The sequence below is a fragment of the Mytilus galloprovincialis genome, chromosome 6, assembly GCF_965363235.1.
Source record: "Mytilus galloprovincialis chromosome 6, xbMytGall1.hap1.1, whole genome shotgun sequence".
Classification (NCBI taxonomy): Eukaryota; Metazoa; Mollusca; class Bivalvia; order Mytilida; family Mytilidae; genus Mytilus; species Mytilus galloprovincialis.
In genome coordinates this window covers 93,107,308-93,130,047 of record NC_134843.1, presented here as the reverse complement: position 1 = coordinate 93,130,047, position 22,740 = coordinate 93,107,308, and the positions used below count along the sequence as shown (strand labels likewise).

At 31.7% G+C, this 22,740-nt stretch overlaps 1 protein-coding gene across 1 annotated transcript in view; it reads left to right on the top strand.

Annotated features, from left to right (window-relative positions):
* The first annotated feature begins 2,380 nt into the window (after positions 1–2,380).
* The window catches only part of LOC143080743 (uncharacterized), a 44,180-nt gene continuing 23,820 nt past the window's right edge, over positions 2,381–22,740 (top strand). Inside the window, exons 1-4 of the mRNA XM_076256744.1 lie at positions 2,381–2,531; positions 17,982–18,413; positions 19,628–19,762; positions 22,007–22,120. Coding sequence (XP_076112859.1) covers positions 18,011–18,413; positions 19,628–19,762; positions 22,007–22,120 — 652 coding nt within the window. The 5' untranslated portion in view covers positions 2,381–2,531; positions 17,982–18,010. The remainder of the gene's footprint in view (positions 2,532–17,981; positions 18,414–19,627; positions 19,763–22,006; positions 22,121–22,740) is intronic.

The following is a 22,740-nucleotide window of genomic DNA, read 5'->3' as shown; positions in this document are numbered from 1 at the left end:
ATCATCGGAAAATACAAACCCTGTATTAATATGTTACTTTTAAATGTGTACTTTATCCAGAGATTTTATACTACTACGGCGTTATGTTTTTATTTACTGTTTCAACTATTGCAATACTGTTTTTGTTGCCGTCTGTGTTTTTGCTTGATTTATTTTTATGTAGACAGTTGTGTTGCATGTCTGTGATGTATGTGTACGTAGTTTTGGCGACTGTATCCCATTATTGTCACATTGACAGATTATGTTTCATTTGGTAACTCACTTTATTGTGTCAATATAACGGAGCTAGACACAACTATCATTTAATTTTGAGCTTTATCTAGCTATCAAACGATTTAAACCATTAATTAATTCTTTTAATTACAGATCAAAATATTACAAATATGACAATAACTTGGGGGATACAGAATGTTGCAAGGTTAAACTGGTTTTTTTTTGCGCCAACCCCTGCCCTTAAATCTGGGACAGTGGTGCAGACATAATGCACGACTGATGGATTTCAAATTTAGTATTGTTTTTATATAAGTCTAAAGGTAATTATCAATTTTGAAAAAAATTTAGAGTTCAGCTCTCCAAAGTAAACAAGGTATCACCTTATATGTATACATTTTAAAATCAAACTTCATATGCACAATGAATGCCAACTTATAAATAACTACTATTAAAAGAAAATATAAGAACAGTGTGAGAAGACTTAATACAGGAAGGCAATTTTAATATATATTGACATTTCTACAAGGTTTCATAAAAAGGAAATTCATTCAAATTTGGAAAATGAAACAATAATGCCGACGTGTTATATTATCTTTCAATAGCAGGTTCTTTGGTCAGAGCGTTTGACCACCAGCCCAGTAGTCAGCACTTCGGTGTTGACATGAATATCAATTATATGGTCATTTTTATAATTTAACTGTTTGGAAAAGTATAAAATATTCGAAATGCTAAGGATTTTTCTTACTACAGGCATATATTACCTTAGCCGTATTTGACACAATTTATTTGGAATTTTCGGTCCTAAATGCTCTTAAACTTTATACTGTTTGGCTTTATTACTATTTTAATCTGAGCGTCACTGATGAGTCTCATGTAGACGAAACGCACCACTGGTACCTTTGATAGCTATTGCCAATTTGTCTAGTTCATTGTTTAATAATAAAGCCAGCTTTAGATTTTTTTTTACAAAAATGTCAAAGCTTTTACAGAATTCGAACCTTTGCAAAAGGGACATTCAAGCCAATGTAATAAGGTTTATGAGACTATTTCAATTTTGCAAGTTCTGTTCGGAAATGCTTACGATCTAGAAATATAAATTAATTACATATGATTTGTATGTTATTGCGTCACACTTACGTTATAATATTCGCATTCTTGTGTGCAGTTCTTCACCCGTATTTACTATTAGGAAACATCATACGCAGGGAAGAAAGATAAACAAAAACATAAACATATAACCAAGAAATTTTCCAAATCTACAAATTTCGTCATTTGTTGTAACCATGTTTACTCGTTTGATGTGAACGTATATTTTTTTACACACCCTTTTCCTTAAGTAAAATTCGGAAAGTAAAAGGACAGGTATGGTAACGTTTCAACTTGCAGTAATAATTATACCGTATGTTTAATTTGATGATTTAACAAAATTACAAAAATGATAGTACATCATGAAACACGTACATTCCAAACACCCTCTTCCCCCTAAAAACAAAACAAAACAAACAAAATCCATTGGAAAGTATAACAATATTTTGAAGTTAAGTAAAATGCAGAAAAATTAAAATTATTTAAAAAATTTTAAAATCAATTTGGCTCTTCATCCTTCGCTCCTTTTCCACCTGAAATGGAGTCAATGGTATTAGTTATTTCTGTGACAACCTGAAATGGAGTCAGTGGTATTAGTTATTTCTGTGACAACCTGAAATGGAGTCAGTGGTATTAGTTATTTCTGTGACAACCTGAAATGGAGTCAGTGGTATTAGTTATTTCTGTGACAACCTGACATGGAGTCAATGGTATTAGTTATTTCTGTGACAACCTGACATGGAGTCAATGGTATTAGTTATTTCTGTGACAACCTGACATGGAACATGTTTATAGTAAACATTAAAATTGCATGTTCGTTTACAAATTATTTTTCAGGAAATCTTTAAAAAATATTAATGGTTGAAAAAAACGTACGAAATTGTGTAGTGAACTGTCTTTTTTCTGTAATGGACTTTTCCGCCCATATTAACATATTTTAAAATAAAATCAATACATATCATTTTCATAATCTTCTTTCGTCATTTGTTGAATGTGCTATTCATTTTTACATATCCTAGACCAATTACAATGCCTAATCTAGCGAAAACTATTAGTCCACTGACGGAAAGACATCTGTCACCCTAATATACAATTTTGTTGATGAAATTTATCAATAAACCAAACAAATGATATATTTTGTATATTAAATTTAATACATCGAAAACTTGTATCCTTGGAGGATTCTTACGACCTAATCAGGATGTCATAGTAGCATTAGCTGATTTTTTGCAGTAAGTTTTAATTATCTTTATTTTCTTAACCATCAGGGATTAACATGGATATTTGGACATTTCACAATATTTCAAGTAACAATTGATGTGGTGACGTGCAGGGAAGTTAAAGAGATTTAATTTCTTATAATCAATTGACTATAGGTGCATGATAAAAATCTAGAGCAGGTTTGTGTGTTGATTTCAATCAATAATATTGAATGATTGAAATTTTGATCATTTGAATGAACTTATATGAATTCCAAAAATACAACACATAAAATAAAAAAAAAGACAAAAAACAAAAGAACCGGAAGGTAAGGCTTTTTCATACGATAAGGCTTATAGTCCAGTATACTTAGCAAATTTGTATTCTTTAAGGTATATCGATATAAATCACATTTAATTTGTAGTAAGTGGTATACAGCATGTTAATTCAGTGGAATGCATGGTGTTCATGCAAAAGATTGAAAACTAATGCTACCTTAGTTAAAAAAAAAAATCATAAGATTAGAAGATTTATGGAACCTCTTCTGGGATAGGCAAATTTTCAGTTGTTACACTTGAGAATAAATGCTTATATATTCAACAACTAAAACAAGTGTTTAACTGATTAGAAAAGAACAAACACAATCTTTACAGAGAATGTGCATCCCTTTTAAGTTACTGTTTATAGTTCACTAAGTTGACAAATAAATTTGAGTAATGCACTTTAAAAGAAGTCTTTCAAGAATTTGCCTACAAAGATAGGGTGTTTTATGGATACATATTCATCAGAGTTAGTTTTTTTTTGTTATTTTACTTTTTGCGTATTTTTTTAAATTTGTTTCCGTTTCGTGTATTCGAATCCTTTGAATTAATAAAATGATTTATATACGAGATTATAAGTACCTCTACCCTCCATGAGTTTTTTTTTTTAATTAGTATGCCTTTATTATAGACTGAGCTCAATTACATGTTTATATGTGTGGCAGGTCGTGCATATTCAAAGTATACACAAATCACTGTTTCGGGTTCTTCAGAACGATTACTTTCAATAACTGTGCAATGCAGAAATAATCGCATTTAACGTAAATTATCAGATAAAAGAAATATTGTGACATATAAAGTAGATACGCATAAACGTAGAATAACATGAATGTAAACGTATTTTCAGTTAATTTTGACACGTATTGGATGAAAATACGGATTTTTTGTGTTATTGAAATTTGCTGTTACAAATTGTTATAAATTATTATAAATTAAGGAATGTATCTCCCTCATGCAAAGCTCTGATTTCTTTCACGGATTTGGCTTCACATTTTGGACCTTGTGGATTATAGCTCTTCATCTTTTATATAAGCTTTGGACTTCAAATGTTTTTGCCATGAGCATCACTGAAGAGACATGTTTTGTCGAAATGTGCATCTGGTGCAGTAAAATTGGTACCGTTAATGTTGTTAAATGAATGCAACAGTAGTATACCGCTGTTCAAAACTCATAAATCCATGGACAAAAAAACAAAATCATGGTAACAAACTGAAACTAAGGGAAACGCATTAAATATAAGAGAACAACGACACAACATTAAAATGTAACACACACACACACACACACACACAGACACAGAAACGGACTAAGCATTAGACAAAAGCCTATGAGAATAAAAAATTTAACATCAAAACCAAATACATAAATTTGGGATAGATAAGTACCGTGACACGTGTTATAGTAATGTGAATTCACACTCAAAGATAAGAGAAAACAAACGACACAACGTTGAAATGTAACACACACAGAAACGAACTATAATATAACAATGGCCATATTCCTGACTTGGTACAGGACATTTTTAAAGGAAACAATGGTGGGTTGAACCTGGTTTTGTGGTATGCCAAACTTACCTCCATTGTTCCATTAGCATACAAAAAGATAACATATATGCATTCTATAGATGCAAACATAAACAAACAGACAATAACAAACCTATAGGAAAAACATATCCTATAATAAATGTAAAATTAAAAAAGCAAACCAATCTTATATTTATATTTATAAATAAATGAAGAGTCCCCTGTCCCCAGTTCAAATGGACCCAAATTCCTCTACTACTTTTGAGGTTGATAGATAGAGAAGATATTTAATTTTCAATTTTGTTCTTAATTATGCTGAAATTAAACGATTGACTAGGAAATCTTTGAATGTGTATGTATGCATTGTGATATATTATTTTCACGTTTTGATTGTAAAACTTTAGCGGATGAATCACATTGACTGGTAAACATGATTATAGTAAGCTAAAAAAACAAATATTGACAAGCAGTTTTCAGGTCTACTATACAAGTCATAAAAATCAGGCTTAAGTATTTAGTTTATATATATATATATATAGTACATATTGCAAATCGAAATACAATTTACTTAAAGAAATTGAATATTACATTACCAATGTGTTATTTGTAAAAAAAACATTATACTTAAAACCATTGACCTCGGCCTGAAAAGTATTGTTTTAGTCATTTCTAAAGTTTGTCCGGTCAGAAATTAAACGTAAAAAGAGAAATCACAATAATGTTCAGATAACATGTATATCTTATAAGAAATGTCAGAGATAAACAGTCCAACCATTTTTTTTGGCATCAAAAAAATGACGACTTAACGTAACTTGTACGTAAAGAACAGATATACAATAAACTCGAAGACGAAGAAGTATATAAATTCATTCTGACATTTATGGCACGTGCAGTACAAATAAACAGCGGGCATATTGTGTCTACATTAAAGCATTGTGATGTCATAAAGTGTATATCTCCATAATATGTTTCAATGCATTTCATTTCAAAGAAATTCGCCTTTCATACGGGCAGTTAAGCAAAATAGTTTCGTTTGAAAAAAATAAATTGCATTCGATATTTGATTGAACACAATTGACATAAAATAAGACCAGTTATTTTTTGCTTTTACGTAGGTGTTCTTTCAAACAGCCAAGCAAATGACTCTATTTAGAATGTGTAATGAAAGAAATACATAAAACAGACACAAAGGAATCAGTAGTCGCAACATATGTATGTCCTATAAAGGTTATAAAAGCTGACTGATATAAAGTTACAGGATATTACACCTAATGGGATGGCATTTTCAAGGATGGATAATGACTAAAGTTAATTTTGAAAATAATGCACATTTGTAATAAATATATGTACATTCATCTTTTGTACGCACATACTGAAATGATATGATTCATACAGACATTGAAAAGTTAATTAAAAAGAAAATTGATAATTAGATGACCATCATGTTCTCGGAAATCATTTAAACTTTGGAGAACATAGACTTCTCTGATTTTATATGTTCATTGAAATGTTTTCTGAACAGATGTGTATTCGAAAGGAGCGTTCAAATAAAAAATACGTAGAAAATAAAACGTTTTAACATTTTACACATCAAGGAGCCTTCAGTTGAGTAAAACAATTCTGAGAACCCCTTTTAACTAGACAAACCATTCAATTTAATAGTTTTGTTTTCTTCTCCACAATCAAACTATATTTCATGACGTATAGAACATTTTTTTGTGATTTCATAGTATATGTGACACTATATAGCATTTAAGGAATAGAGCAACATCCGTGCATGATATATTTCCCACTGGAGTTAAAAAGCAAATCAGTAAACATTAAAAAATATATTTTAAAATACTGAAGTCATTGTTGAAAAACAAGAGAACCAGGGGAAATATTCAAATCACTGAAACGAAAGATATTTCAAAGATAAATGAAGGTTTCCTGAAAATAGGCACACATCTCATCATTGTTCCTTCCATTAATATAAAGCTTTGGAACAAACAACCCACAATTAAATTGTATCAAATAAAGATAAAAGGCAAAATTTGATATTAGTAAAGTAACTTCATATGCTAAATAAACTGCACTGCAATATCGATTAAAACAATAATAATTGATAGACACATTTGTGTTGCATTTATAAAGACTTACTTTGTATATTTTTGGTTATTTGAAATGTAAATATTTTATTGAATTAATTTTTGATTTATGACGATACCATCAAGTACTTGTAGTCTATCTGATGAGATAGTATCAAAGGCCATCGGAAAGATCGATATATTGACACGTTTTGTCGATATCCACACAGGATGGTGTTTATCTGCAATTTACAATCCTTTACAAAAAAATTATTAGGCAAATAAAATATTAACATCCTAAAGGCTGAATATATGCACTGTCGTCAATTAAAAAAAAACGGAAATGGGAATCAAATTCATTGGAACTCATACCACTTCTTTTTATATTTAATTACCGGAAAAGAAGGTTTCAAATCAATATTTTTTTTGTCAAATTTTACGTATGGTTGAATAAGGGTTATAAACATAAGAAGATGTGGTATGATTGCCAGTGATAAAACTCTCCTTCAGAAACCAAACTGACCTAGAAGGTAGCAACTGTATGTTATCGCATGGGCGTAAACATTGAGCAAAACACATACAACATACCAAACTATAAAAGGCCCCGATATAACAATTGTAAAAAACATTAAAACGAGAAAACTAACGGTCTGATAAATGTACCAGACAAAAACCGAAAACCACATTTATACTATGATACGTCATCAAATGCCAACCAACGATTTACAGGATTCCGACTTTAAACAAGCACATACATCATGTGGTGGGGTTAAACATGTAAGAGGGCACAAAATCCTCACTCTAACAAGGAACACACAATACACGAACACACGTTATCCAAACAACAAACGTTAACAAACATGATAAACAGCAACAAACGACAACCATTCATTTACAGGTTCCAAACTTGGAACAGACATACATAGCATGTGGCGGGTTGAACGTGTTTTCGGGCGACCAACCCTTCCCTTATATATGACAGTGGTGTAAAACCACCACATAAAACTAAACTCTGAAAATTAGTTAACATGTTTTAAACTAATCGAAACGACAAAAACAACTGACAAAAACACTGAATACATAAACAACAGATCTGACAATACTCACAGATACTGAAATATATGAATATAGAAAAGGGCGATTATTACCGTTTATATTTGAATATTTAGAGAATTCTTTCTCATTTTAAAATGAAAAACATTCCTTAAAGAAAACGTTTATACGTGTTATTATATTTACCAACCAAATGGAATTAAGACAGATCATTAGCGAGATTTGTGATTCATAACAATACAAGAACACGCCTAATATTAAAGGGGCGCTTTCAGCGTTCGACACATTTTATTGCCGAAACGTTTAACAGTTTCTTAAAATTGTTCTTCTCTCTCTCTGAGATTAGAGTCTTTATAATTCATTCTTCTGACATAAGGATCAATGCATTTATACGTTCTAATATTACTTTACAAAAAACTATAATTTTAGTGAATGATACATAAGAAACAGTTGGTCGTCATTTGCAATGCATAGAGCATTGTGTTGCTATTAAATAGGTTAAGAAAAGTAAATATAATATGTTACCAAGGTGTTTCTATTCAACAGAACATCCTTGACATAAGGCCGTCATAGTGTAGATTGAGATCAGTAGACCAAATGTTGGATAAAGGAATGATGCATACCAGGGTCGAAATTATGTTCTATGATCAGGAGGTCAACCAAGTCAATAGGACTAAAACACCCAAAAAGCAAATAAAGACGTGTAATAATTTGTTGCATTCTAATAGTTTCGAACATTGATTTCACTGTTTATAATTTCAAACATACCGGCCCATGGTTCATAGTTGAAACCTAGTAAACGTAGATTCTTCTAGCTGTCTGACTAATACAAAGGATAGTTTTGTAAGGTTAGTCAGGATAGTTGGTGGTCACTGTTAAGTATATTCCAAAGGCTATAATGGATCTGTTAAAATATTGTAAAACATGTATGTTTGTGATGGTTCAGAAGTACAACATCTAGTCATTGTTCTTTCCATTTTTCTTATGTTCATACGCTTCACAACCGAAACAGAAAAGAGGGCAAAAGATACCAGAGGGACAGTCAAAACAAGGAACCGGAACTGCATGCAAATGATGCAACAACTAATTGATTTACCTTTGGTTTTAAACATTACGCTTCAAGGATTTTTTCAAAGTCTTTTATAGTTTCATCCAAGTATGAAAAGATACAACCTGACTATCAGATTCAAGCGTTCAGTCTGTTGTTGATTGTCCCTGTTACGAATATTAATATATTTAGATACATGATTTTCTTAATTAGTTGTTATTGGCGTTGCTTTAGCTGCCAGTACACTGCGGCTACTCTTCGATCAGTACTGTGTGTTCCTTTTTTGTTAGGGGTGTATACATATCATGGTCGGTGTTTTTGATAGATGATTTTTCAGTTGTATATCGTTATTATAAGATAAGGCCTTTTCGAAATTTTATAATTGTACTTGTGATGTACTGTTACACTACTTACATGGTACGAGTGGGTTGGCGCCATTCTTTATGCGTCTGTCCAGTTGTTCAGCGGTTGTCGCTGTGGTTGATATCTGTCATATTTGTTTTTCGTAAATTATTTTTTTTTTATGAATGAGGGCGTTAGTTTAGTTTTATATATTTTTCATGTCGTGGTTTTTAATAGCCGACACTTCAGTATGGATTTGTCTCATTCAAGAATTATTTTATTATAAACATCGATAATGTTTATGGGGAGATTATATAGATAAATATCCCATGTTATAAAAATAAACAAGGACAGAAAACGAATGTTTTATTTACCCTTGTTTTTTTAAGCTGTTTCCACAAAGCAAGATGATGTTAATTGTACAATTCCGCTTAAATATGTATCTTCCCTGTAAAATTCATGGATTCTCTAATCAATAAATAAATCATATTTTGCAATTTGTTGCATAAAATAATATAAATACTTATTGTAATCATATCTTTCGCTTTCTTCGTGTATAATACGTATTCTTATTTTGATTTGATATGATTATACAATTTCGTTCGCATTTGACTTAACGAACGAATCCAAAGAAACCAGGTTATTGCCACCCTTTGAATGTGATTAGGGACTTCCCGTTTTGAATGTTCCTCTGAGTTCAGTATTTATGGGATTTTATCATGTTTAACACATTCCTCAATTTTTCAGAAGTGTGTTGAGAGTCTTAAAACAATACTTTTAAACTGTCTTCAAAATCTTGTAGATTTCTGTTTAGGAAAAATGATAGAAGAGAGGCAAAAGATACATTCGAACTTATGATTTATGTAATTCTTTTTATGCCCCATTTATGGACATTATTACATTAAAACGTTTAATCCCGCTGCAAATGTTTGCACCTGTCCTAAGCCAGGAATCTGATGTACAGTAGTTGTCGTTTGTTTATGTAATTTATACGTGTTTCTCGTTTCTCGTTTTTTATTTTATATAGATAAGACCGTTTGTTTTCCCGTTTGAATGGTTTTACACTAGTAATTTTGGGGCCCTTTATAGCTTGTTGTTCGGTGTGAGCCAAGGCTCCGTGTTGAAGGCTGTACATGACCTATAATGGTTTACTTTTTTTAAATTGTTATTTGGATGGAGAGTTGTCTGATTGGCACTCACACCACATCTTCCTATATCTATTATGTTTTTCGGTCTGTGCGTTCTATCGTTCGTTCGTCTGTCCGTTCGTCCGTCTGTCCGTCCGCCCGTCTGTCCCGAATCAGGTTAACATTTTGGACAAGGTGTCTTTTGATGAAGTTGAAGTCCAATTAATCAACTTGAAATTTAGTACACATGTTCCCTATTATTTGATCTTTCTGACTTTAATGCTAAATTAGAGTTCTGACTATGTATAATGGACACATTCTTGTTTTATTATGCGTTAATGCATTAGGTCAAGTTACGTCGTTTATGTTAATTTATTTGAAATCTCTTATAAAACAAGCCAAGAACTCAAATGAGCCGCGACATGAACATTCAGTTGAAAGGAGTATAGTGCGATGCTTACATACGCTAAAGTCCGATGGTCTGCGAAAGTATAGATGCAAAAACGTAGTTTGATTATAACGTTAACAGTCGTTTATACAAACCAAAAAATTATGTACATGCCGGAAGATACATCAAGAATATTTGATTAACAACTTTTAAACCGGAATGTGCTTGACTTAATTTCAAACCTAACCGGGCTTAGTCGGATAAAACAAATGTGTATATTTTCGGGTGCTGGAAGAAGGACTTGTGTCTTGCGCAGCATAGTCATTTGACAACATTTCTATATAGATACAAAATAGTATACGTAGAGGTATCCTGTTTCCTGTATCCTTCTTCTATTCGAAAAGAACAGATACTGAAAATCATTGTTTACGTTGCAGTCTACTTAGGGTTCCATCAAAATAATGTCAATTGTATTGAAAATTAACGTCGGTAAAATAGAGGTATTTGTAACTTAAGTGACGACGGAAAGGGGGGTGTTCATAGTAGTGATAGACTGTGTGTACGGCAAGCTACACAAATTATCACAATATCAATGCACCCGAATTGTTGAAAAATTCATTTAACAGGACATACAGTATTTTGTGACTTTTTTTTGTAATTATAACGTGGTTGGTCTTTTATATTTAGAAACAGTCACTAAGACTGTCGGTAAATTATAACCAAGCCTTTCACATATTTTATACCTTAGCATATGTATATACTAGCTTCTGCCAAAAAAAAGACTTTTTTTTAAAACCCTTACACTTTAATCCCCCTAACCTATGGTCCATTGCATGATAAACCATCGTGCATTAGCAAAAAACAACCATCGCACTTTAGCGTGAGACACCATCGTTCTTTAGCGTGTAGACAATCGCACTTTAGAGTCCTACATATATAACAAGCCAATATTATGAATCATTAAGGGGTGTGATTAGGTGCACCATCATATGCACGATTTGCAAGTAATGTAATCGATTCTTGTATACAAAAATCTCGTGGTTCAATGTCTGCAATTAATTTCGTCTGACTTTTTAAAAAAAATATTTCACATTGATATTGTCAATACAGTCATGCATTTTGTAAATTATATTGAATTATATCGATACTTTTAGGTTTAACATACAGCTGTTATATTGTATCATTTTTTTAGTGTGTGTTGGTATTTATGTAATCCTAAAATGCATTCAATTTAATGAAAGGGACCTTGTCTATTAACTGATGATTTGTCATTATTTTTTTTTCATCATTCAAAAAAACTCAACATTTTTTTCTTTTTTCTTTCGAAGAATAACAACTCATTACCATAATGTATTTATCTAACTTAACAGAATGTTACTTATGTATAATAAAATCCAATACAATTGCACTCGATGTTGCATTAAGAATATCCCACTTGTTTAAACTAATTCTAAATCATTAAGCACCTTTACATGTTATGACAACACAATTAATAGTCAATGTATTTCTATATACAGACTTCTCCCTACAACTATCAATGAAGACGGAGTTATATGTTGGCTAATGATTTAGTAGTGAGTAACTGCAACTGTTAAGTTGTTGAATGTAGTTTTATTCTGACGCAAATAGTTATTAAAGGTACCAGGGTTATAATTTAGTATGCCAGACGCACGTTTCGTCTACATAAGACTCATCAGTGACGCTCATATCAACATAGTGTTTAGAGATTTATATGAATAAAGTTGTCTTCTAGTTAGAACTCGGTGTTTGTCCTCTGTCCATTCAACACCAAACTTTTTCAAATTAAATATCGTGATGTGTCACATGCTGTACCATAAATGGTATTTTCTGCATTGAGTATTTCCTTGAGAATCAATGAAGCTATTAAACCAAGTAATGAAGTTGAAAACCATCCCTCTCATCCCTTTGTAAATTTTACGGACGTAATCACGAAATAGTTGACCTTTATGGAATATCCGTTTCACTATGATCTCGTATACTTTTATCCGAATGTGACCTACCAAATTAGATTTATTACCGGGTTTGTACTATCTTGAGCAACACGACGGGTGACACATTTGGAGCAGCACCTGCTTACCCTTCCGGAGCAATCTGAGATCACCCATTAGTTTTTGTTGGGGTTCGTGTTGCTCAGTATTTAGCTTTTCATAGAGTGTTTTGTGTACTGTTGTTGGTCTCTTTATTTTTTAGCCATGGCGTTGTCAGTTTATTTTCCACTTATGTGTTTTAATGTTGTTTTGTTATCTTTTGTCTCACTTTTATGTCTCATCTAAAATTATTCATAATGCACTTTGTTGACACAACTCGTTCTAATTGCCTCAGAAATTGTTGATAAAATTTGTATACAATTGAAGGTCTCTATGCAGAGTTCACATTTATAAATTATAATATCTATAAGTTAACAAAACTAATATAGTTTATTAAGGCAACCCAAGGCTATAAAGAGTCAGGATGTTTTGAGTTGATGAATATAAGAATATTAGGATATGAATCTACAATAACTTACCTATTATTACTGTGAACACGTATTCAATAAATAAAATAGACACTGGCGCCTAACAGAAAGTGGATAAGTATAGGAGTGGTGAAGTATTTTCTTGTTCGGCAAACAGTTTTACTATGACAGCATAATTAAACTTAGTACTATAATTCAACTATTTGATTAAAGTTATGGTCTTTTTCTTAATTTAATGATCATATATTTCTATTCCTCTTTCAATCATTATGCCATTTAGATAATTAAGGTATGTTAAAGTTTGTGGCAAGTCTGATCTTATGGTGGTACTTTTGTACATATTGGGTTCTACACAAGTTGAAGAGAATATTGAGATGTCCTTTTATAATACATCTGTAGGTCATCAACCAAAATAGTCATTACTTTTAAAAATACTGTTGACCTTCGATATTTAGTTGTCTTATTGGTATTCATATCACGTATCAATATTTATATTATAATAACTATTAAATTTTGTAGAATGCTCAATCAATTTGTATTTCGTGTAATTGGGGGTGTTTTTTTATGCCCCACCTACGATAGTAAAGGGGCGTTATGTTTTCTGGTCTGTGGCTCCGTTCGTCCGTCCGTCTGTGGTTCCGTTCGTCCGTCCAGGTTAAAGTTTTTGGTCAAGGTAGTTTTTGATGAAGCTGAAGTCCAATCAACTTGAAACTTAGTACACTTGTTGCTTATGAGATGATCTTTCTAATTTTTAAGCCAAATTAGACTTTTGACCCCAATTTCACGGTCTACTGAACATATAAAATGAAAGTGGGAGTTTCAGGTTAAAGTTTTTGGTCAAGGTAGTTTTTGATGAAGCTGAAGTCCAATCAACTTGAAACTTAGTACACTTGTTGCTTATGCTATAATCTTTCTAATTTTAATGCCAAATTAGATAATTACCCAATTTCACGGTCCATGGAACATGGAAAAGGATAGTGTGAGTGAGGCATCCGTGTACTTTGGACACATTCTTGTTTTTATTTGTTTTTACCCTTCCATTGGAGAGTATTCAATTTCTAAAATTAAAGCGATTTTGCCTGAAATGACAAACAATGTACGTAGTTATATATTGTACTTTAAATGACTATTATGGGTACCATCTGTTGTCATAAAAGAGACCTGTTTGCTTTTCTGTCTATATTTACTATTAACTTTTTCAAGCTGAACGATTATTGTACTACTAATTGATATGGAGTGAAAAAAATACAGGTTTTTGTTTGCACAAAATATTATAACCGAGATTACATAGGTAGGTGTTAATCAGTTTTCTTGATTTTAGTCGATTCTACTTGACGTTTTACGAAAGCTGTTTGCAGTTGTAAAATAAATGAATGTTTTTTTTACACATCCATATTGGGCATAATATACTGTCCATGTGTGCCTAGTTGTTATTTTTTTGCATATAAGTGTATTACAGTGACAATTTCTGAAAATAACAATATATAGTGACATTCATTTTGTATTCTGTCATTGCCTTTTCATAAATAAAAAAAAAAAACGAAAAAGAGACGAAAGTCATCGTAAGATTATGATTGAATAGATGGACATTTTTATTGGTTACTTCTGTACTTTAGTGAAAATGTTATCGCTTTAAGTGCAGGAGGTGGTATACTCGTTTTTTTTACATACTCTAGAAAACTATGGTTTAAAAAACAAAGCGGGTAGTCTGCTTATTTGCACAACACTAATCAAACAGGTGCCAATAACAGTGAGTCAGACGGATTTATAATTTAAAAAACAAACTTATTTTCCAAACCAATATTTGACTGCTATCATAAGTGATATGGTTTGATACTGACCCCTTACGGATCCATAGAGGATAAGTAAAATTCATAGGGGACTGGACCGTGAGGCCGTAGGTCAAGTCTTTTATGGATTTTACTAACTTTGTATGGATCCGTAGGGGGGCCAGTAGCAAGGGCAAACTATATCGAATTTCACTCACAGAGAGCGTTTTCTGCCAGGTTTTGTATAAAATATCAAAAGATAACAATAACAGTAGGAATTAATAAATACAACTTTGAACACAGATTTAGAGTATCGCCTTTTTAAAAAATAAAATTTGGAACGAATTTCACTTGTTTAATGTTAAATTTTGAATGATTTTCACTTCATTGTTGCGAAATAAATATATAATTGTGCACAGGCATCCTGTCTTGTGTTGCTAATATTTATTGATGTTTCACTATAATCAAAGTCCCCTAATATAGCGTGTAAATCGAATCCTTCGAAATAGGTCTGTTTATTAATTTGTTATGGTCACTTCTGTTTCTAATCTGCCGTATTGCTTTACCTTAAATAAATCCTCTAAATACATGATGCGACTTTCTTATGATCAAAACAAACTTGACTTTTAGAACAATCATAATACATACCATATCTAACATACTTTTGTTTGTTCTTTTTTTACAGCTGTGTTTTTATTTACTTGTGTTTTGTCATGTGTTTTGTGGTTTTGCAGTCATTGAAAAGTAAAAATACCAAACATTGCATGCTTCTGAACTACAAATAAGATCTGAGATTTTCTGTGCATAATCAGATTACATTTTAATTTTGTGTTTGTTTTGGGGAGGGACATTCTAACTTTACATCACCCCTTTTCTTGGGAGGGGATGGTTGTTATTAATAATATTAATAACTGAGTTTGATGTTTATCAAATATATTAACTTATATTTCTTTTGGCATGACTCCACTTGTGGTTTCTTTATAATTTTCTCCATGGTTTTTGGTTATTCCATTCAATGTTTCACATTCCAGTATTTGAGTCTGTTTCCTAAGCAAAGATTCACTTGATCATTGTATGCATGTTTTCTCCTCATCGTTGACAAAAATAAAGTCTTTTATCCTACATCACGTTTCAAAAAGTCCAGTAGGGGTTAGTGTTTAAAAGTAAATTCGACATGTACAGTTTCTCCCTGTCATATTCTGGATGATTAGATAGTGGTCACATTCCCCTTTAAAGATTGTTTCAGCTCGGCCCATGCAGCATCTTTAATAATGTCAAAGTCCTTGTTGTTTGGAGGTGCGTTAAGATGGCGATATAAGAAATTTTTAGAGATAACTTTGGGCAAAAGGACTGATTTTATATACTGATGAACGGGGACAACTTACTTAATTTGTGAAATACTAACCGAAAAAAGTACAATTCTGTTCTGAAAATCCCAAGCAGTCTTTATCGTCAATAGTTTGACATGTTGAAGTTCACCTTAAATTTTGTTGCAGACGAACATATGACGTCACCTGTTGTTTGAAACTGGAGATAACTTTGATTAAAGGACTGATTTTATATACTGATGAACGGGGAAAACTGACAAATAATGACTTTATTTGTGAAATACTTATCGCAAAAGGTACAATACTGTTCTGAAAATCCCAACAAGTCTTTTATCGTTAATAGTTTGACGTGTTGACGTTCAAATTCCTAAATTTTGTTTTTGTTGCAGACTAAAATATGACGTCACCTGTTGTCTGAAACTGGAGATTACTTTGGTTAAAGATCGAAGAAGTCTCGCTACATGAAATTATTTAAATAGTAAGGACGTGATATCTTACAGACTAGAATATTTCATTAATTGAGTCAGTTAATCAAATAGTTACGTAACTGATTAGAGCATCCCTAGAATTTCATTTAAACTACTGACTATGGAACACCCAATGTGTTATGTAATATATTATTATTGTATGATTTGAAGTACTTGAATTCTTGTTCAACGTTCTTTTTGTAAGGTAAAGATATTTATTAATTTGTTTGTACAATATAAGATTACGTGAAGAACATCAAGGATGTTGTCATAGGCCAGTAAACTAACTGAGGAACAATAATGCAACAGCAGAAAAACATAGGCTATGTACAACGACAGCTGTCTTGTTTTTGAAATGTTTTTCATTTTGATTGTCTGATTAACCATCAAAGGCAATAAAATATGCAGCCTCTTATTGCCATTCACAATGATAAAATCAATTAATAGGAATTCAGACACCATTGCCCTGGTCTTTCAATGGTTCTGTCTAGTCACGGTAAGGAAACAACATTAAATATTTAGGGCGAAGAAGGGTTTAAAAATTTCTTTTGGATGAAATACTAACTTTTACCTGTTGCTAAACTAGCCAATATATTTCCTGCATTTTGTTTCTTTGCCTACAAGATTAGGATCCTTCGCTTTTGCTGACATTATTCAAGGCAGACACATCACTTTCCTTCAGGTCTTCTAATGGTCGTGCCTAGTCATGGCAAGGGAACTACATTTAATATTTAGGGTAAGGACGGACCGGAAAATTCTTTTGGATGGCATACTATTTTTTACATGTTACTAGACTAGACAATTTATTTCCTGTATTTTGTTTCTTTTCCTTCAAGACTAGGATCTTTCGCTTTAGCTGACATAATTCAAGTGACATTTGTTCGAGTCACTATGTAGATGTTAGCTATATCAAATATTGTATTTTGAAATATATAAACTGTTGTATATCATTGTAAATTGTCGTTGATGAAGCAGTGTATAGTGACAAATGAGGAAACACTTTTGTTGATTGAAAGATTATTTGACTTGTTTAAAACTTAAGTAAAGGCATGCATAGGAATATATGCTCATTTTGACGACTCAATCGCTCATGATCCGTTTGGAATTTATGCAAAAACCATCAATTTTGTATTTATCTACATTATTATTTAAAATGTATTTACATGTTAGTAAAGTCCTGTGCTGTCTGTTGTTGGTTGACTATGTTTGTTGTTATTCTGCAGTTGGCATGTGAAGGCGACTATGATGAGTGTTCTTCTGTGTGTTTGTGCTCAATTTATGTCACGTAATGTCGTCCTTTTAGGGGTACAATTTAACATTGGCATATAAATGGGAGGCTTGACTAGCCATAAAACCAAGTTCAACCCACATATGAAATAATAGTGTCATTCTGTAAATAATGTTTTATTGTTCCTTTTTTATAATTTAATGTTCCTTTTTGTTCCATTACAGAATGACACAGTAGCCGTTTTCTGTGTACGATGATTTAATGTTCCTCTTTTTTTACGTTTCAGACTAACCGGGTGGCCATGTTCTGTGTACGATGATTAAATGTTCCTCTTTTTTACGTTACAGAATGACCCAGTGGCCGTGTTCTGTGTACGATGACGGTTATTGTTGTACTACTATTGTTATCCATAACAGCTGCTGACTCGCATTCTTCTTACAGAGGCAGTTATAAATCTAGTTACTCAAAATCAGGCTATGGTTCAAATGTAAGACCAAAGTGGAATTCTGGCTACAAATCAAATAATGATTATCATAAGTTTTTAAGTTCGAAAGTAAAATCTGCCTATAAGTCGAAAGAAAAATCTGTTTACAACTCAAAAGACAAATCTGCTTATAATTTAAAAGGAAGATATAACTGGAAATCAGTCAATTATGGAGGATATAAGTATAACTCAAGATCTGGTTACAATTCAAAGGATACCTTGTCCAACTTCGCCAAAGGTCTGTCCAAACCAAGTTCTGATAAGGCCTTGAAAGAACTTTACTTTTCATCCGCACGTAAGTAGAGTTATATCATTTATGTAGCATATTAATCTATTGCAATAAAAAATCATAATATCTAATAAAATTTGTAGATTTAGCTAACAAAGTCCTTATTTTTGTATAAAGTAACATTCGTGTAAAGTGGAAAATTGTTTTAACGTTGAATAAGCTACAATAAAAAGTTGCGTGCTGGTCCCTCTCTGTGATTACCATTAGTTAACGCTGGTTTATTTCCCAATGAATCTATGATCAAGGGAAGATAAAGAATTCGATTTTCGTTCATAGTCTTTTTCAAAAATGAAGAACGGTTCTTTATATTGGTATGTAATCATTTTAAACGTTTCAATTTTATGAAATTATATTCGTACATCAATGTTTTTGATATACCAATAACAAAAACTGAAATATATTGAATTGATACATTTTGTAATTATTCAAAATTATATCCAAAACCTAAACTTAATTATAAAATAATGAACCTGTTAAGGGGAGAGAATACTCGCATAACTTTTTCGAATTGGCACATAATACAACGGAATGTCACTCTTGCATACAAATGGCACATCAATATAATCAATCAACTGTGCAATCGTCCTCCACCTTCAATGATGATTCTAAATTATAAACATAACCAAAAGTTGTTAATCTATAGATAGTTAAGACTAATGAAAGCTAACCCACTGTAAAAATATTTCTTTGCAATTTTTTAAAACTTTCTCAGAAAAATGCTCGAGCCACTTGACTTTCATAGCTCAAAATTAACGTTTTTACACAATGTTTGAATAAAGTAGTTAAAGATTATTCGCTTCTCAAAGTGTAAGACGCAATAAAAATCGTATGCTTGCACCATCCTACCGAAATACGGATAGAACATTTCGACATTTCTTCGTATATTTTTATTAAAACCGGTTTTAACCAAATCACAAGTACGTGTTAAGATCCGACTAAATACCTATTTCCCAATATGGTCAGGTAAAGTTGCTTTAAAATTTATGATTAACTTGATTGTCCTTTAATTTTACAGTGATGTAAAATTCGTTAGATACAAATATAAAGTACTATACTGTTACAAGTACAACGTAATAATATAACTCATTAGTTATTTAGAAAAATAACCAACGTGAATAAGAATTTGTGTGAGAAATAACAATGAATAAGACTAAAGTTTTTACATTATTAACAACTACTTGAATATCATAAATTTGACTTTATTTTAACTTATTTCTTAGCTGGCCATTGTAAGCCTATTTGTCCATGTTATATGAATGGAATAAGCTATGATCATGGTGACCGTTGGCAGTCAAAAGAGGATCCTTGTACAACTTACAGGTGTGGAAATGGTTTCTACGAAGCTATTGTACGAGGTATGAGAAAATGAATATTATGTCCATAATACAATGGCATTACCATAGTACTTTTTCTTTTTTAATAATAATTGTATGGTGCATGGATAAAATAAGCGTCGTTTTGTAATTTATTTTGTAGTGTTTTAAGATATACTACGTGAGCATGTATTCAATATATAAAACTTGATTTTTCTGTTCTATTTGAATTATCAAGAATTCTTTATTAACCATTCTATATAACCGTTTTTGTTTTAATAATCCTTTGCCATATCTCTGTTCCATAATTAAATTGGTTGATTATATACAATTATGGTCCGTAGAAAAGGTGAATATATTTGAAATTGTCAATTCCAAACGTTTTTTTTTCAATGACAATGTACTTTTACAATGTTGACTGCTGTACCCCTATTTTTGACATTTTTACCTATTGTGTCTGTTTGTTTTGTTCACGCATCGTTGATAATGTAATGGAATTCATGCGACTGTCATCAGAGGTTTAGCTAGCTATTAGACCAGATTCAATCCACCATTTTTTACATAAGAAAATGCCTGTACCAAGTCAGGAATATGACAGTTTTATCCATTCGTTTGATGTGTTTGAACTTTTAAATTTGCCATTTGATTTGGGACTTTCCTTTTTGAATTTTCCTCGGAGTTCAGTATTTCTGTGTTTTTACTTTTACGGTACACAAATTTACACCTTGTTATTTTGTCTTTGATGGATAGTTACATTCTTTCCAATAATGCAATACCTCCTTTTTATATTGAAGGTAATATTGATTTCGTTGTCAAATAACAATACTAATTTGAAACAGAAATGAAAGAATGGGATATTGTTATTCGTGGCATAAAATGGTGAACACAGTTAACAAAAGTAAAGTACCGTAAATTTAATTTAAATTTAAGTACAGTTAGGGAAATCAGAACTCATTTGAAAGAAACAATGTAAAATATTTTACTTTAAACATATTCCTTAAAGAAACCTTAATACAAACTTACTTCTATATTCAGATCTCTCTCGTGAGTGCTATGTTTAAGTTGAGTCAGGAAATTGGCCATTGTTATATTATAGTTCTTTCTTGTGTGTGTTACATTTTAATGTTGTGTATCTGTTGTATCGTAGTTCTCCTCTTATATTTGATGCGTTTCCCTTAGTTTTTGTTTGTAACCCGGATTTGTTTTTTTCTCAATCGATTTATGAATTTCGAACAGCTGTATACTACTGCTTTTATTTTTCGTTCTGCTTGTGACTCGTGATCTCTTTTTCCCTTTTTTGTTTTATAACTGTTTTATCTTTTACCATTTGATTATCATATTTGATATAAATGCTTATTTCTATAAGACGGTATGCTTTGTCTCCTAATAACTTTCGGGTGACCTTGATTTTCGACCTCAACACAAAAAAAAGTCTTTTGGGGCATTTTTGTGTTTCAAAAACATGTTTCGATTTATTCTTTGTTACAGGGTTATAATTTTTGACACGTGGATGCGTCGTCCAAGCCGATATGCTCAGTATAATAAAAGGCGACAAATGAAATAAACACAATGTCAAATAATCCATTTCTTGTTAAACATTGTGAAACCATTCTTATACTTCAAAGGGTTTGACTCTTGGGAGGGATTATTGCACTTATCCTGCATATGTCAAATTGTTACATTCTATTAAAATGGTTTAGATCACAACATCTAAACCATATACACTCTCGATGACTTTGAATAGACATTTTTCCTTGGGGACATGTTTGACTCTTTCAAGCCATTAATCGTTTAATATTAAAAAACAACTGTTCAGATTCTCATCCTTAATCATTGTTATACTTTTAACTATGATGACAAGACGAACTTTGCCATGGCGTTGTGAGCTTTTTTTATACCCCATTTATGGGCATTATGTTTTCTGGTCTGTGGGTCCGTTCGTTCGTTCCTCCGTCCGTCTGTCCCACTTCAGATTAAAGTGTTTGGTCAAGGTAGCTTTTGATTAAGTTGAAGTCCTATCAACTTGAAACTTAGTATACATGTTCCTTATGATATGATCTTTTGAATTTCAATGCCAAACTACAGTGTTGATTCAATTTTCACGGTCCACTGTTTTTTTACCTACGTACTGGAGTGATTCTATAGTATAAAAGAAGGCGATATTAGCTTTGATACAGTGAAACACTTCACCTATAGTTTAGTTTAGTTCAGTTATCTAAAAAAACTGTAATACAAAAAGCAGGTAGGCGAATGAGTAATGAAAAATGCATAATTATATCTTTCCAGGTGTTATGTTTAAGGGACAGTGTAAAAATGTCGGAACTATATGGACAGAGGGATGTTTCACTTATCAAGTAAGACTCATAGGAAACACTCCAATGTATAGACTGAAAGAAGGAGGTATGTTTGATAGAGTGAAAACAATTATTCATAAAAACAAAATAAATTTACAATATGATCTATTGTTTTAATACGCGTCAGTTAGAATTTGATTTGATTTTCAGACTGTTTTGATTCGAGGGCCACTGATGAGTCTTGTGTAGTCATTTGCGTTCTATATTATAAGCCCAAGTATCAACGATGAAAGATCTAATGTTATATCAATATTATCTAATTAACGAATACAGAATATAAATGGATGATTAAAATAACTGTATTATACAACTTTTTGAATTTTTTGAAATACTAAGGCTTTTCTACTTCAGGCATAGATTACCTTAGCTGTATTTGGCAAAACTTTTAGGAATTTTGGTCCTCAATGCTCTTCAACTTCGTACTTTATTTGGCCTTTTTAACTTTTTTGAATTCGAACGTCACTGATGAGTCTTTTGTAGACGAAACGCGCGTCTGGCGTATATACTAAATTTAGTCCTGTTATCTATGATGAGTTTATATACAAAACATAGATTTCTGTTTGTCAATATTGAGCCTTGTTGAAAATTTGGCTTTGACATTCAGATGGGAAAAATGATGTCAGAAAGATAGAGAAAAGGCATCTCACAGCCTTAGTTATCCCAATG